A 16,359-nucleotide genomic window follows, 5' to 3' on the forward strand; every position below is an offset into this window, starting at 1 on the left:
TCCTGTTCTTAGCTGACAGGAGCGGCACCCGGTGTGCTCTTCTGCTGCTGTAGCCCATCCGCCTCAAGGTTGGCCGTGTTGTGTGTTCAGAGATGCTCTTCTGCAGAGCTCGGTTGTAACGAGTGCTTATTTGAGTTACTGTTGCCTTTCTATCAGCTGGAACTAGTCTGGTCATTCTCCTCTGACCTCTGACCTCATCAACAAGGCATTGGCGCCCACAGAACTGCCGCTCACTGGAAATTTCCTCTTTGTCGGAGCATTCTCTGTAAAGCCTAGAGATGGTTGTGCGTGAAAATCCCAGTAGATCAGCAGTTTCTAAAATATCCACAAATAAACACCAACTGACCCAGCCGGGAGTCAAACCAGCGGCCTTCTTGCTGACAGGCGACAGGGCTAACCACTGAACCATCATGCCTCCATTTTATTATTACTTTATATATATTAATTTATCCCAATAATTGTATTTACTTTGTAAATATGTTTTTAATAAATCTAAGTTTATAATATAGTGTTTTTTATTTTTGAGCTTATATATATGTATATATACACTTTTTAACAATAATTTGACATTGATCACTTGACTAATATGTCCAATTTATGGTATTTATTTCGTTCATTCATTCATATTTCTTGTCGGCTTAGTCCCTTTATTAATCCAGGGTCGCCACAGCGGAATGAACCGCCAACTTATCTAGCAAGTTTTTACGCTGCCCATGCCCTTCCAGCCGCAACCCATCTCTGGGAAACATTAACACACACACTCATACACTACGGACAGTTTAGCCTACCCAATTCACCTGTACCACATGTCTTTGGACTGTGGGGGAAACCGGAGCACCCAGAGGAAACCCACGCGAACGCAGGGAGAACATGCAAACTCCACACAGAAACGCCAACTGAGCCGAGGCTCGAACCAGCGACCTTTTTGCTGTGAGGCGAATGTGCTACCCACTGCGTCGCCTAAATATATATATTAGTCAGTGTTGTGTGGCATCTTTGGTTACAGCATTTCAGTCACATCAATATTTATTTAATATTAAATAACCATTCAAAAGGCATTAACTTGGACACACAGTTTCTGAATATAATAAAGCAAACGTAAGTATGAACACAGAATAAATTGTGTGCAGTGAATGTGTGGTTTTAACGTACAGTGTTTTTCAGAGTCATTCAGTGCTGTTGTTGTGTTCAGAAAGTGAGCTAACGGTGGACACCAGTCCAGAATCTGAGTCTGAAACACTGCAAATCTGCTCAAATTTCTGAATTACGGCTCTTACTGAGCCAAAACACACATCCCGCCTCCAGCGCCCCGGCCCCGCCCCTCCTGGACCCCGATAGGCCGAGCTGTAGCAGAGAAACACGTGATTGGGCGGAGGCAGACCAGGACGGAGCTTGAGTCTCCCCTCGGCCAACTGAAGAGCAGGACGGAGGGGGATGCTGAAGTGGGCGGGGATTGCGGCTAGAAACTCTTGAGTGACAGAATTGTGGAAAGTGATTGAAGCTCCGCCCACATTCAAGAACACGCCCACTGTTTTCAGCTGAGGGGGGATGGAGGGGAGGAGCTCACGACGTCCATCAAACACTGTGTGATATGCAGAGCCACGCCTCTCCAGCCACCAGCCACGCCCATCACTTGATGATGTCACTCCTGAGGAACCAATAGGAGGAGAAAGTCGTTACACAACAAGGTAGATCTGGATTTTATCTGATTTATTATTATATGAATTACATGAATGATAACACAAAGGAAATGCTTTTGCTTGATTTATATTTTGACATCTACAATGATATTTTCATGTAATAATTTTCAGTTAGTATTGGTTTAAATTTAGTTGTCATTTTCCTTTTAGAGTTGAGTTTTTAATTAATTATTTTAAAAATGTCTATAGAGTTTTGATTACATTTTAAATGTTATTTATTTATTTTTACTTTTAGTTTTTTTTTAAATTTTTGTTAAATTAAAGGGAAATTAATTAAAATGATTTAAAAAATAGATAAAACTGAATTCATGTATAAAATAAATTGAATTTAATATAAATATATAAATGAATGAATATATAAAGTTATATATTAACTCTGTAAAAAATCTATTTAGAATAACTTTTAAATAATAATTACATCATATAATTTAGGGGTATCTTGCCGGTGCATTGGGCAACACAATCGCCTCACAGCAAGAAGGTCGCTGGTTCGAGCCCTGACTGGTTTAGTTGGCATTTCTGTGTGGAGTTTGCATGTTCTCCTATGTTGGCGTAGGTTTCATCCAGGTGCTCCGGTTTCCCCCACAGTCCAAACACATGCGCTATAGGGGAACTGATTTAAATTGACTGTAGTAGATGTGTGTGTGTGTGTGTGTGTGTGTGTGTGTGTGTAATGCTGTGTTCACGCCAGAAGCGGAACGTGCGGATAAATCGTGCTATTCGCGCATCAAACCCCGCTTCATTCGCGTGTCAAATTCACTTCAGAACAGACGCTGATTCGCGTGATGGGCAGGGCTTCTGTCTGCCCCGTGACTCTAGCTTCATAGCTAAAGGGCTAACATGGATTTTATGAAGAAAATAACAGTGTTTATGTGCTTTATGAAGGATGATAAACAGTGTCGATACGTTTAGAACTGTGTCTGAGTCCACTACATCCTTTCAGAGGTGCATCCAGCTCTTTAAGCTCATAGACTCCTCCAGAAACTGAGCCTGGCTGATGGAGGTTTTCAGCTGTGCTTCTGACTGAGCCCAGCCCAGTTTGATGAACTTCTTGTCGGTGTCTGCTGGGGGATTTCTCCTGGGACACCGACAACAGGCGATACATCACAATCACGCCCCCACAAGAGCAAGCTCCTGATTGGTTAATGCGGCGCGAATGTCCGCTGAAGTTCAGATTTTCGAACGCGAGTGATTCGCGCGAAACGCACATTAAGCACGTCAAATGCGCAAAACGCTCAATTCGCGCCATACGCACCGCGCAATTCTCGTCATTCGCGCCGCACCATTCGCGCGTATCGCGCCGCAGGATGTCTATTCGCGCGTTTGCATTGACTTAATATGTAAATCACTCGCGCTTGACGCATGTGCTGCGTCTGGTGTGAACGCAGCATGAGAATGAGTGTGTATGGGTGTTTCCCAGTACTGGGAAACATTTTGGAGACGTCTGCTTCAGCATATGTGGATAAGAGCAGGACGTTTGTTTGGATATAACTCAGTTTTCTGACCACACTTCATTTTATTGTTCATTTATTCCTCTGCTGGAGATCAGAACTGAATTTAGAAATAGTTTAGACACAAATCTCTGAGCTTAACAAAGGAGATTAAATATGTGGGCTAATGGATGTGTTCAGTGGAGAGAGTTTCCACCGTTTCCTCACTCCACCAAAGTAAAGGAGTAAAGTAAAGGAGTAAAGTAAAGAGGCTGAATGGAGGAGGCTCGTTCTTTATCCTCGCGCTGCAGATGCTCTGTTGAACTGTTTTCTCGCTAGTGAAGCGTTCAGTTTTTACTCTTACAAAGTCTGCCATGTGAATAGCAAATGCACCATGGAGAGACGCAACTGACTCTTTAAAGGGAATGAGAGACGAGACTCTGATTGGTTTAATGCAGGTTCTGCTCCAAACACACCCAGAACTCATTAAGAGAATAAGCACAGCCCTGTTAGACCATGGCCCGGGCGCAGAGCAGATTTTTTGGACACACCCTTAATGCTTTTGCACCATGTGCTTTAGACTTTGGGCTTAAATCGCTAAAATAGAGCCCGAAATGTATTATATTTCTTCTGCAAAATACTATTTAACAAAATAATAAATAGTTAATAAGTGATAAATATTAAAGCATTACAATTTAAATACAGGGCACAGCTATAAAAAGTAAAAATAACTATAAAATACCGTCATAATCTTCGGTTTTATGTTTTGAATACAAAAACAAAAATGTCCTCAGAGTTATGCCTAATTTGTCTAAGAAATAAAAATCATTATTTTATAACAACACTGATATACTATTAGCTATACTTTTATTAATACTTTGAATTATATTTTATTTTTATATACATTAAAGTGGTGGAAGATGGGGGCGAGGCTTGAGTCTCCCCTCTATCAATTGGAGAGATTGAAGCTCCACCCACATTCAAGAACACGCCCCATTTCTGTAAGATGCAGTTCTCTCACCGATCCTGTAGCAGGCGCTGTTGCAGACGTCCACCTCCCAGTAATACTGTCCTCTGCAGACGGACACACTCGCACACACCTGCGCAAACTCACAACTGTCCTGACACGCTGTGGTCACATGACCACTGAAGGTCGCACTGAGGGCGGAGCCTGAGAGGCGCAGCTGCGAATCACAGCAGGATGAGTCCAGAGTGAACAGCAGACCTGCGCATGTGGGACACACACACACACACGATTTATTGCTATTATTATTATTTATATGTTAGTAATAAATAACATGTAGAGGTCATGTGACAATAATACAGCCTAATATTATACTGTTTATTATATCATATTACATATTTACGGTGTGCTGTATGTAGTGAAATGTGTATTGTGTAGTATGTAGTATATATTTTGTTGTATGTAGTGTGTATTGTGTAGTATGTAGTATATTGTAGCGTGTGTAGTGTGTAGTATGTAGTATATTGTAGCGTGTGTAGTGTGTAGTATGTAGTATATTGTGTTGTATGTAGTGTGTATTGTGTAGTATGTAGTATATTTTAGTGTGTGTAGTGTGTAGTATGTAGTATATTGTGTTGTGTGTAGTGTGTATTGTGTAGTATGTAGTATATTTTGTTGTTGTAGTGTGTAGTATGTAGTGTATTGTAGTGTGTGTAGTATGTAGTATATAGTATATTTTGTTGTATGTAGTATATTGTGCAGTATATTGTGTTGTGTGTAGTGTGTATTGTGTAGTTTGTAGTATATTGTGTTGTATGTAGTGTGTATTGTGTAGTTTGTAGAATATTGTAGTGTGTTTAGTGTGTAGTATGTAGTATATTGTGTTGTGTGTAGTGTGTATTGTGTAGTTTGTAGAATATTGTAGTGTGTTTAGTGTGTAGTATGTAGTATATTGTGTTGTGTGTAGTGTGTATTGTGTAGTTTTTAATATATTGTGTTGTATGTATTGTGCATTGTGTAGTATGTAGTATATTGTAGTGTGTGTAGTGTGTAGTATTTAGTATATTGTGTTGTATATAGTGTGTATTGTGTAGTATGTAGTATATTTTGTTGTGTGTAGTGTGTGTAGTGTGTAGTATATTTTGTTGTATGTAGTGTGTATTGTGTAGTATGTAGTATATTGTAGTGTGTAGTATGTAATATATTGTGTTGTTTGTACTGTGTAGTGTATTGTGTAGTATATTGTGTTGTGTGTAGTGTGTATTGTGTAGTATGTAGTATATTTTGTTGTGTGTAGTGTGTATTGTGTAGTATGTTGTATATTGTGTTGTGTGTAGTGTGTACTTTGTAGTGTATTGTGGAGTATATCGTGTTGTGTAGTGTTTATTGTGTAGTATGTAGTATATCGTGTTGTGTAGTGTTTATTGTGTAGTATATTGTGTTGTGTGTAGTGTGTATTGTGTAGTATGTAGTATATTTTGTTGTGTGTAGTGTGTATTGTGTAGTATGTTGTATATTGTGTTGTGTGTAGTGTGTACTTTGTAGTGTATTGTGTAGTATATCGTGTTGTGTAGTGTTTATTGTGTAGTATGTAGTATATTGTGTTGTGTGTAGTGTGTACTGTGTTGTGTATTGTATATTATGTAGTGTATTGTAGTATATTATGTTGTGTGTAGTATGTAGCATATTATGTAGTGTATAGTGTGTAGTATGTAGTATATTGTGTTGTGTGTAGTGTGTATTGTGTAGTATGTAGTATATTGTGTTGTGTGTAGTATATTGTAGTGTGTGTAGTGTGTAGTATATTGTGTTGTGTGTAGTGTGTATTGTGTAGTTTGTAATATATTGTGTTGTATGTATTATGCATTGTGTAGTATGTAGTATATTGTAGTGTGTGTAGTGTGTAGTATTTAGTATATTGTGTTGTATATAGTGTGTATTGTGTAGTATGTAGTATATTTTGTTGTGTGTAGTGTGTTTTGTGTAGTATATTTTGTTGTATGTAGTGTGTATTGTGCAGTATGTAGTATATTGTAGTGTGTGTAGTGTGTAGTATGTAATATATTGTGTTGTTTGTACTGTGTAGTGTATTGTGTAGTATATTGTGTTGTGTGTAGTGTGTATTGTGTAGTATGTAGTATATTTTGTTGTGTGTAGTGTGTATTGTATAGTATGTAGTATATTTTGTTGTGTGTAGTGTGTATTTTGTAGTATGTTGTATATTGTGTTGTGTGTAGTGTGTACTTTGTAGTGTATTGTGGAGTATATCGTGTTGTGTAGTGTTTATTGTGTAGTATGTAGTATATCGTGTTGTGTAGTGTTTATTGTGTAGTATATTGTGTTGTGTGTAGTGTGTATTGTGTAGTATGTTGTATATTGTGTTGTGTGTAGTGTGTACTTTGTAGTGTATTGTGTAGTATATCGTGTCGTGTAGTGTTTATTGTGTAGTATGTAGTATATTGTGTTGTGTGTAGTGTGTACTGTGTTGTGTATTGTATATTATGTAGTGTATTGTAGTATATTATGTTGTGTGTAGTATGTAGCATATTGTGTAGTGTATAGTGTGTAGTATGTAGTATATTGTGTTGTGTGTAGTGTGTATTGTATAGTGTGTGAGGTGTAAGGTGTATAGTGTGAAGCCTGTTGTATAGTGTGCAGTCTATAGTGTGTAGCGTATAGTGTATAATGGGTAGTGTGTAATGTGTACTGTGTATTGTATAGTGCATTGTCGTTTGAAGCCTGTGGTATAGTGTGTAGTGCACAGTATATTGTGTAGTGTACAATGGATTTGTGTAGTGTTTAGTTTGTAGTATGTAGTGTGTATTGTGTATTTTATAGTCTGTAGTGTGTGTTGTGTAGTGTGAAGCCTGTTGTGTAGTGTGTAGTCTATAGTGTGTCCAGTGTCTATTGTGTGTAGTGTACAGTGGGTTGTGTGTAGTGTTTAGTATGCAGTGCTGTGTTGTTGTACTGTAAATGACTCGCCTGATACAGATTGCTGCATTTCCTCTTCAGAAAGATCTGCACTGCCATCTGGAGGACAGAGAGCGTAATGACAACATAAACAGCTCACTCATTCATTTACACATGCTTGTGTTTACTGAAGCTTTAAGGACTTCACAGGGTTTTAATGTTAAAGCAGATCATCAATAAATAACAACAAAAACATCAATAATAATAAAAGGTTAGAGTGTCACGGTGGCTCAGTGGTTATCACTGTGACCTCACAGCAAGAAGGTCGCTGGTTCGAGTCTCAGTTCGGTCAGTTGGTGTTTCTGTGTGGAGTTTGCATGTTCTCCCTGTGCTGGTGTGGGTTTCCTCCGGGTGCTCCGGTTTCCCCCACAGTCCAAACACATGCGCTATAGGGGGATTGATGAACTAAGTTGGCCGTAGTGTATGGGTGTGTGTGTGTGAATGAGTGTGTATGGGTGTTTCCCAGTACTGAATTGCAGCTGGAAGGGTATCCGCTGTGTAAAACATATGCTGGAATAGTTGGTGGTTCATTCCGCTGTGGCGAAACCGAAGGAAAAAAAATGAACGAATAAAAGATTATAATAATAAAAGTATATAATCCTAATTAAAATTACACAGCAAATTTCCTTAAATTACAAATAATAATACATTTATTTGTACATAATAAATACTTTAAATGCAGTTCATGCAATCTGGATGCAAAAATATTGACTTAAAATGCACGATGATACCATATTGTCATTGCTTTTGTAGTTATAGTACAATTAATATTACTACTACTAGTACTACTACTACTAATAATAATCGATAATAATATAATATATAATTACAGCACATTGTTGTCAGTGAATAGCAAGCAGTGTAATATATGTACTGCACAGTACAGGTATAGTAATTTGCAGTAATAATAATTATAAAAGTGTTCAAATAAAAGTAATTCTTGATCTAAACCAGAGGTGCTCAAACATTTTCGTATGAAGGTGTAGCGGAGGCCAGGTAGTTGGTGCTGTGCAGGTAAACCTCACTCTGACCTCTAAAGCTGCTCTAGTGACAGATGCTAGAGGTCATGGTCCTTTGCCTCCTTGTTAGAGCAACTGACTCCCATGCGAAAGGCCGGGTTGGGTAGTGTAGCACCGGCGGGGTTACATTAGTGCCGTGACCTGGATGGAAGTGAGGTTTAGGGGGGTGAGTGTAACAGAGGCCAGCTAGTGTGCGCTGTGCAGGTAAACCTCACTCCTCTGACCTCTAAAGCTGCTCTAGCGACAATTGCCAGAGACCATGGCTTTTAGCTTCCTTGTTAGAGCATCTGACTCCCATGCGAAAGGTCGCGGGTTTGATACCAGCTCAGAGTGGTTTGGGTGGCGTAGGACCGGTGGGGTTACATTGCACACTTTTTAATAAGACTAAAATAATAATTATTGTTATTATCGAGCTAAATAGTGTGTATAAAATGCATTTGGAATTCATAATTAGTGTAATTTTAAACTATCAAATGCAGGAGCAAATGTTCATCCATTTAAATATTAATAACTAGATATATATTTCATTTGCAGCTAATGTTTGCACATGCTGTTTTGCAGAAATACATACAGGAGAATATGCAGAAGACTCACCCGTATCCCAGCTCTGACCCTCAAACATCCCTTTTACTGTGGGGTCAAAGGGCAAACAAGTCAGGGCAGACGACCAGTCGAAGCATGGCAGCTCAACACTGTGATGACAGCTCGGACAAAGAACTGCGCAGACAGAAGACACGCCCCTGACTCCGCCCTCATGTGGTGAAGTCATTCCTTTGAGTCCGCCTTTATAGTCAGAGGACACACCCACAGCCCCGCCTCCATGTGGTGAAGTCACTGCCTTGGCTTCCCACTCAGATGCAGAGGATACTTTCTTGGCTCCGCCTTCAGAACAAGAGGACACACCCACAGCTCCGCCTCTATGTGTTGAGATCTCTTTCTTGACTCCGTCTTTAGATTCAGATGACACACCCACATTTCCGCCTCCATATGGTAAAGTCACTCCCCTGATTCTGCCCTCAACTGTAGAGGACATTTCCTTGGCTCCGCCTTTAAAACAATAGGATACACCTACAGCTCTGCCTCCATGTGTTGAGTTCTCTTCTTTGACCCGGCTTTTAGAGTCAGATGACACACCCATCGCTCCGCCCCCATTTTTTAAAGTCACTCCACTGACCCCACCTCCAAGTGCTGAAGTCATTCCCTTGACTCCGCCTTTAGATTCAAATGACAAACCTACAGCTCCGCCTCCACATGTTGATATCACTCCACTGACTCCACCCTCTTGCATTGAAGTCACTCCTTTGACTCCGCCTTTAGATTCAGATGACAAACCTACAGCTCCACCTGCATGGTTTGAGGTCTCCCCACTGACTCCACCTTCATGTCTTGAGGTCACTTCACTGACCCCGCCCTCATGTGTTGAGGTCACTTCACTGACTCTGCCCTCATGTTTTGAGGTCACTCCACTGACTCCGCCTTTATGTGTTGAGGTCACTTCACTGACTCCTCCTCCATGGGTTGGAGTCACTCCCATGACTCCGCCTCCATAGGTTGAAATCACTCCAGTGACTCCACCTTTACAGATAGATGACACACCCACAGCTCCTTCATATGTTAAATTCACTTCACTGACTCCGCCTCCTTCTGTTAAGGTCTCTCCCCTTACTCCACCCCCATGTAGAGAGGTCACTCCACTGACTCCTCCTCCATGTGTTGAGTTTTCTGCTTTGACTCCGCCTTTATATACATATGACACACCCACAGCTCCGCCTCCAGGTGTTGAGTTTTCTCCCTTAACTTCACATTTAGAGTTGGAGGACACACCCACAGCTCCGCCTCCAGTTGTTGAGTTTTCTCTCTTAACTCCACATTTAGAGTTGGAGGACACACCCACAGCTCCGCCTCCAGTTGTTGAGTTTTCTCTCTTAACTTCACATTTAGAGTTGGAGGACACACCCACAGATCTGCCTCCAGATGTTGAGGTCTCCCCACTGACTCCGCCTTCATGTCTTGAGGTCACTTCACTGACCCCGCCCTCATGTGTTGAGGTCACTTCACTGACTCTGCCCTCATGTTTTGAGATCACTCCACTGACTCCGCCTTTATGTGTTGAGGTCACTTCACTGAGTCCGCCTCCACGGGTTGAAGTCACTCCCATGACTCCGCCTCCATGGGTTGAAATCACTCCAGTGACTCCACCTTTACAGATAGATGACACACCCACAGCTCTGCCTTCATATGTTAAATTTACTTCACTGACTCCGCCTCCTTCTGTTAAGGTCACTCCCCTTACTCCACCCCCATGTAGAGAGGTCACTCCACTGACTCCTCCTCCATGTGTTGAGTTTTCTGCTTTGACTCCACCTTTATATACATATGACACACCCACAGCTCCGCCTCCAGGTGTTGAGTTTTCTCCTTTAACTCCACATTTATAGTTGGAGGACACACCCACAGCTCCGCCTTCAGGTGTTGAGTTTTCCTCCTTAACTCCACATTTAGAGTTAGAGGACACACCCACAGCTCCGCCTCCAGGTGTTGAGTTTTCTCCTTTAACTCCACATTTAGAGTTGGAGGACACACCCACAGCTCCGCCTCCAGTTGTTGAGGTCACTCCACTGACTCCCCCCTCATGTATTGAAGTCACTGCCTTGACTCCGCCTTTAGAGTTAGACGCCACACCCACAGATCCACCTTTATATGTTGAAGTCACTCCCTTGACTCCGCCCTCATGTAGTAAGGTCAATCCACTGACTCTATCCTCATGTATCGAGGCCACTCCCTTATCCCTGCCCCCACCCTGATTAAGCCACACCCCCTCAGCGATGCAGCGGCCGCAGAGAGTGTGAGAACATGGCAGAATCAGAGCGACATCAAAACAGCGACGACACAGCGGACAAACACCAGCCATCAACATCTAGAGCGGAAAATCCTGCAGAATCACTCCGTCTGCAGCATCAGATCCCGGAGAACAGCAGACGGAAGCAGAGACGGAGAGAAAGGAGAGACGGAGGTGGAGAAAACAGAGAGGCAAACGCAGACGCTCTCTTTATGAGGCTCTCCATTGCTTGTGGTTGGCATGGCGACCAGCCCTGCACCCCATATACAGATGACAGAGACACACACACTTCAACAGAGACACTCATACACTCTCTCTCTCTCACACACAGACACACACACACTGAAGCAGACATGTTCAGACACACTTATACACACTCTCTCTCTCACACACACACATAAACAGACACACACACAAATCTACAAACACCTGTGGGCAGCACACATGATACACACACAAAACACACATGATACAGAAACATTACAACACACACACCGTTATACAAACACACCCATACACACACACACACACACACACACACACACACACACACACACACACACACAGACAGATTAATTTATTGCCGTTCCTCCTTTATGAAGTGGATAAACTGGAATGAAGAGCAGGCACAGACCTGAAGAAGACTTTAACTGTGTTTGTCTTGCAGATTAAATCTGAAAGAATCTTTCAAAACGCTGCAATCTGACTGTAAACTATCCATATCATATTACAGCAAATATTAAACAATTTATTATACTAAATCTTGTGTTTGAGTGGGAAAAAAATATATACACACACACACACACAGGCCACTTTATTAGGTACACCTGTCCAACTGCTCATTAATGTAAATTTCTAATCAGCCAATCACATAACACAAAATCTGCTGCAGTTCAGAGTGAGCATCAGAATGGGGAAGAAAGGGGATTTAAGAGACTTTGAACGTGGCATGGTTGTTGCTGCCAGACAGGCTGCTCTGAGTATTTCAGAAACTGCTGATCTACTGGGATTTTCATGCACAACCATCTCTAGGCTTTACAGAGAATGCTCCGACAAAGAGGAAGTATCCAGTGAGCGGCAGTTCTGTGGGCGCAAATGTCTTGTTGATGAGGCCAGAGGTCAGAGGAGAATGGCCAGACTGGTTCCAGCTGATAGAAAGGCAACAGTAACTCAAATAAGCACTCGTTACAACCGAGCTCTGCAGAAGAGCATCTCTGAACACACAACACGGCCAACCTTGAGGCGGATGGGCTACAGCAGCAGAAGAGCACACCGGGTGCCGCTCCTGTCAGCTAAGAACAGGAAACTGAGGCTACAATTCACACAGACTCACCAAAACTGGACAATAGAAGATTGGAGAAACGTTGCTGCTCTGATGAGTCTCCATTTCTGCTGACACATTCGGATGCTCGGCTCAGACAACATGAAAGCATGGATCATCCTGCCTTGTATCAGCGGTTCAGGCTGGTGGTGGTGGTGTAATGGTGTGGGGGAGATTTTCTTTGGGTCCATTAGTACCAATTGAGCATCAACGCCACAGCCTACCTGAGTATTGCTGCTGACCATGTCCATCCCTTTATGAGCACAGTGTCTCCATCTTCTGATGGCTACTTCCAGCAGGATAACGCAGCATGTCGTAAAGCTCAATCATCTCAGACTGGTTTCTTGAACATGACGATGAGTTCACTGTACTCAAATGGCCTCCACAGTCACCAGAGCTCAATCCAATAGAGCAGCTTTGGGATGTGGTGGAACGGGAGATTGGCATCATGGATGTGCAGCCGACAAATCTGCAGCAACTGTGTGATGCTATCATGACAATATGGAGGAAAATCTCTGAGGAATATTTCCAGTAGCTTGCTGAATCTCTGCCATGAAGGATTGAGGCAGTTCTGAAGGCAAAATATATGTATAACCAGTGCTTCAGTAGTTTCATATTGATTGTGGTAGTTTCTATAGATAAGTATAGATATAGATAAAACAAAGGAGCTTGTACTGCATGAATACTCATCCCCAAGTCTCTAGAGAATGTGCAGTGCTATTGATGTGATCCAAGACCTGTGAAGAGATGATGCCAAGGTCTCCATAATCCTGGACCAGGCCGTATCCTGAGCTGATGCTGTGGTGGTCATGGAGGAGTGGAGAGCTTGAGACTGGTTCCTGAAAGACCCCAGTGACAGACAAGTCTCCGCATTGATCCTGTGGGCCCGTCTAAACACCCCGTAGGTGACCTACTCACACCTGCAGCTTCTCCATGCCTGCAGCTCTGCACAAGAAGATTGATCAGAGGAGAAATGGTCATGACCTGAGCCTGGTTTCTTTTCGGTTTTGGTCTTTCCTTCACTTTGGTCAATTGGCGAATTGACTTTGGTCAAATTTTCCTCCATTATTGCCTCTGGCTTGCTTGGTTAGGGATCGGTAGAGCTGCGCATCCATGGATTTGCTCTTCAGTGTTTGAACTTTCAGCAGTAAGAATTAAACCACACTGAACTGAACTAAACTGAACTGGACTGACACTGTTTCAGTTCACTAGAACTAGGGGGGCAGCAATGGCTATGGCTCTATGGCTAGGAAACCCTAACATTAAAGTCAAACACTCTAATGGCTAATGGACAGACGGCTGCTTCTCACTCAGGGCTGCTGTTTATGCTAATGAGGGGAGGGGGGTGGGTACTAGTGGGCGGGGCTTTCTTCCTCTGATGATAGCCTACGTACAAAGGAAGAATGTCAATCAAAGTGTTTCTGCATCAAGTCTGATTATTACAAACACAATTAATTCATGATTACTATTAGAGGCTTGGAGATATTTACAGACTATTGCTGCACAACTGTGTTTAAACCCCTTATAAAAGTATTTTTTGTGTAATAGGTGTAATTATTTCTGAAAACAAGACAATGATTTTACTTGTCTAGAAAATGCAGCCTGATTTAAGAACTTTTAGATATTTGGACAAGACAAAAACAGCAGCTTTTGTAGTGTCGTAATATATATATATATATATATATATATATATATATATATATATATATATATATATATATATATATATATATATATATATATATATATATATAAATATATGTATATATATATATATATATATATATATATATATATATATAAATATATGTATATATATATATATATATATATATATATATATATATATATATATATATATATATAAATTTTTTTATTTCTTTTTTTTATTTAGTTTTTTAATATATGTCTATTCATTTTTATTTTATTTTAAGTGACGGAAACGGGCTTCCACAGACTTTGCATTCCAGTGCATCTACATTAATGAATCACAGATAGAGCTGTATTGTTGTTTGGCGGCCGCTGATTGGCTGCTGCCTCAGTGTGTCATGTGACTCTCTGCTGTAAACACAGACTGTCATGTGACCGCAGCCGGAGAAGGAAGCCTGAATCTCGGCGTCATGTCTGAACGGACCCCGCTGCTGCATTACCGGCTCTCGGCGAGCGGGCACGAGCCCGGGGAGCCTCGGGAGCACCGGCAGACCGCGAGCGCCGGCCATGAAGAGCCGGACACGCGGAGCCGGAGACCCGGAGCCCGGAATCCCGCCGCCGCGCAGCCGCCCAAACTCAACACTTTCTTCGGCGTGGTGATCCCGACACTGCTGTCTATGTTCAGCGTGGTGGTGTTCCTGAGGATAGGTGAGACACTAACTAGTGCACTAACTAGATGACTGACTGTCCGTGTAGTGCGTGAAATGTAGAGTTTTAGTTGTGTGTGTGTGTGTGTAATGAACTTTTATGAAAGAGAAGAGCTTCATGTGTTGATTTTGATTTATTGAATATATTTTACAGCTAACAACCATACAAACTTTCTGTCTGTGTAAAATTTGAAACTTAAGTGAAAGAAAGAGCTCCGTTTAATGATTTAGGTCATTTTTTTTTCTTTGGATTATTTTTTATTAACAATTAACTAACTTATCCGTCATTACATTGAGCTAAATGTTGAGATTTAGTTAACTGTGTGAAGAAGAGCTCCATTTAGTGATTTGGGTTTATTGTTTCTTTGGATAGATACAACCAACTCACTGTCCATCTGTCTGTCAATATATTGAGCTAAATGTTGAATTTTAGTAATATGCGTGTGAAAGAGAAAAGATTTGATTGTTGATCTTGATTAATTTGGTAGATATGACAACACTTACCGATTAACTAAGTAACTAACTAACTAACTAACTGTCCGTCTGTTTCATTATATTGGTCTAAATGTTGAGTTTTAGTTTTGTGTGTAAAAGAGAAGTTTCATTTATTGATTTTGATACATAGATATTCAACAACACTAACTAACTAACTAAACCAACTCTCAGTCTCTCTGTCATTATATTGGGCTAAATGTTTAGTTTAAGTTGTACATATTTGGAACTTTTGTGAAAGAAAATGGCTCCATTTATCTGATTTTGGATAGATTTTACAAATAACTAACTAACTAACTAACTAACTAACTAACTAACTAACTTACTCACTCACTCACTTACTTACTAATCTTTCTTTTATTAAATTGAGCTAAACCTTGAGTTTTAGTTGTGTGTGTGTGTGAAAGAAGAGTTTAATTTATTGAGTTTGATTTATTATTCAGATTTTACAACTAGCTAACTTATTTACTAACTAACTAACTAACTAACTAATTAATTCACGCCATCTGTTTGTCATTTTATTTAGCTAAGTGTTGAGTTTTAGTAATGTGTGTGAAAGAGAAGAGCTTCATTTTTAAAATTTAGATTTATTGGATAACGCTAACTAACAACTTAACTCACTAACTATTAGTCTGTTTGTCATTATATTGATCTAAATGTTGAGTTTTAGTAATGTGTGTGAAGTAGAAGAGCTTGTTGATTTGAATTATTAAATGGATTTGACTAAATTAAATTGCCAACTAACTAACTGTCTAACTAACTATCCATCTGTCTGTTGTTATATGGAACTAAATGTTGGGGTTTAGTTGTGTGTGTATTCTTTAAAACTTGTGTGAAAGAGAGCTTCATTTATTGATTTAGATTTATTTATTTATAGTTTTGACAACTAACTAACTAACTAACTAACTAACTAACTAACTAACTAACTAACTAACTAACTAACCCTCAGTCTCTCTGCCTCCCAAATTTGTTTAATTTTAGTTACTGTATGTGAAACTTATGTGAAGAGCTCAATTTATTGACTTTTATTGATTGGATAATGTTGACAACTAACTAACTTACTAATCTAACTAATCATCTAACTAACTAACCATTGTCTGTCTGTCGTTATATTGAGGTAATGTCAAGTTTTAGTTATATGTGTAAAGGAGATGAGTTTTGTTAGTTTGTTAGTTTTGACCACTAACTAACTAACTAACTAACTAACTAACTAACTAACTAACTAACTAACTAACTAACTAACTAACTAACTAACTAATCATCTAAC

At 40.4% G+C, this 16,359-nt stretch overlaps 2 protein-coding genes and 1 long non-coding RNA gene across 6 annotated transcripts in view; 2 read left to right on the forward strand and 1 right to left on the reverse strand.

Moving 5' to 3' along the window:
* Positions 1 to 18: 18 nt before the first annotated feature.
* On the forward strand, positions 19 to 11,683 carry LOC141377946 (uncharacterized). Its single transcript, XR_015510057.1, has 2 exons — positions 19 to 1,688; positions 8,645 to 11,683. It is a non-coding gene; the product is annotated as an uncharacterized LOC141377946 (long non-coding RNA).
* Positions 1,013 to 11,250, reverse strand: LOC137487689 (uncharacterized). Of its 3 annotated transcripts, XM_087284608.1 has the most exons (6): positions 10,575 to 11,250; positions 9,416 to 10,012; positions 8,678 to 9,316; positions 7,077 to 7,124; positions 4,152 to 4,355; positions 1,014 to 1,648 (listed from the first exon to the last, which is right to left on the reverse strand). In XM_087284608.1, exons 1-6 carry the CDS (start codon positions 10,579 to 10,581, stop codon positions 1,167 to 1,169), a joined length of 1,977 nt encoding a protein of 658 aa, XP_087140734.1. In that variant the 5' UTR covers positions 10,582 to 11,250; the 3' UTR covers positions 1,014 to 1,166. The 3 variants fall into 3 exon arrangements, with proteins under 3 accessions (XP_087140733.1, XP_087140734.1, XP_087140732.1); XM_087284607.1 differs by having other exon boundaries at positions 1,013 to 1,648; positions 8,678 to 10,047; positions 10,473 to 11,159; XM_087284606.1 differs by having other exon boundaries at positions 1,167 to 1,648; positions 8,678 to 11,000.
* A 2,641-nt stretch (positions 11,684 to 14,324) lies between the features above and the next one.
* zgc:153039 overlaps positions 14,325 to 16,359 on the forward strand; it is a 68,010-nt gene continuing 65,975 nt past the window's right edge. For both annotated transcript variants that reach the window (NM_001430896.2, NM_001076636.3), the window contains exon 1: positions 14,325 to 14,601. In NM_001430896.2, the coding sequence (NP_001417825.2) occupies positions 14,364 to 14,601 (238 nt within the window). In that variant the 5' untranslated portion in view covers positions 14,325 to 14,363. The remainder of the gene's footprint in view (positions 14,602 to 16,359) is intronic.

Source organism: Danio rerio, chromosome 15, assembly GCF_052040795.2.
Source record: "Danio rerio strain M-AB ecotype USA chromosome 15, GRCz13ab, whole genome shotgun sequence".
NCBI classification, from domain to species: Eukaryota; Metazoa; Chordata; class Actinopteri; order Cypriniformes; family Danionidae; genus Danio; species Danio rerio.

Excerpts from the sequence above, each read along its gene's own strand:
- LOC137487689 (XM_087284606.1), bottom strand. The coding sequence starts at position 11,000 with ATGTTGATGGCTGGTGTTTGTCCGCTGTGTCGTCGCTGTTTTGATGTC. Across the intron at positions 7,125-8,677 it reads GGGTCAGAGCTGGGATACGG|ATGGCAGTGCAGATCTTTCT; the intron begins GTGAGTCTTCTG and ends TCTGTCCTCCAG. Across the intron at positions 1,649-4,151 it reads CAGCGCCTGCTACAGGATCG|GAGTGACATCATCAAGTGAT; the intron begins GTGAGAGAACTG and ends TTGGTTCCTCAG.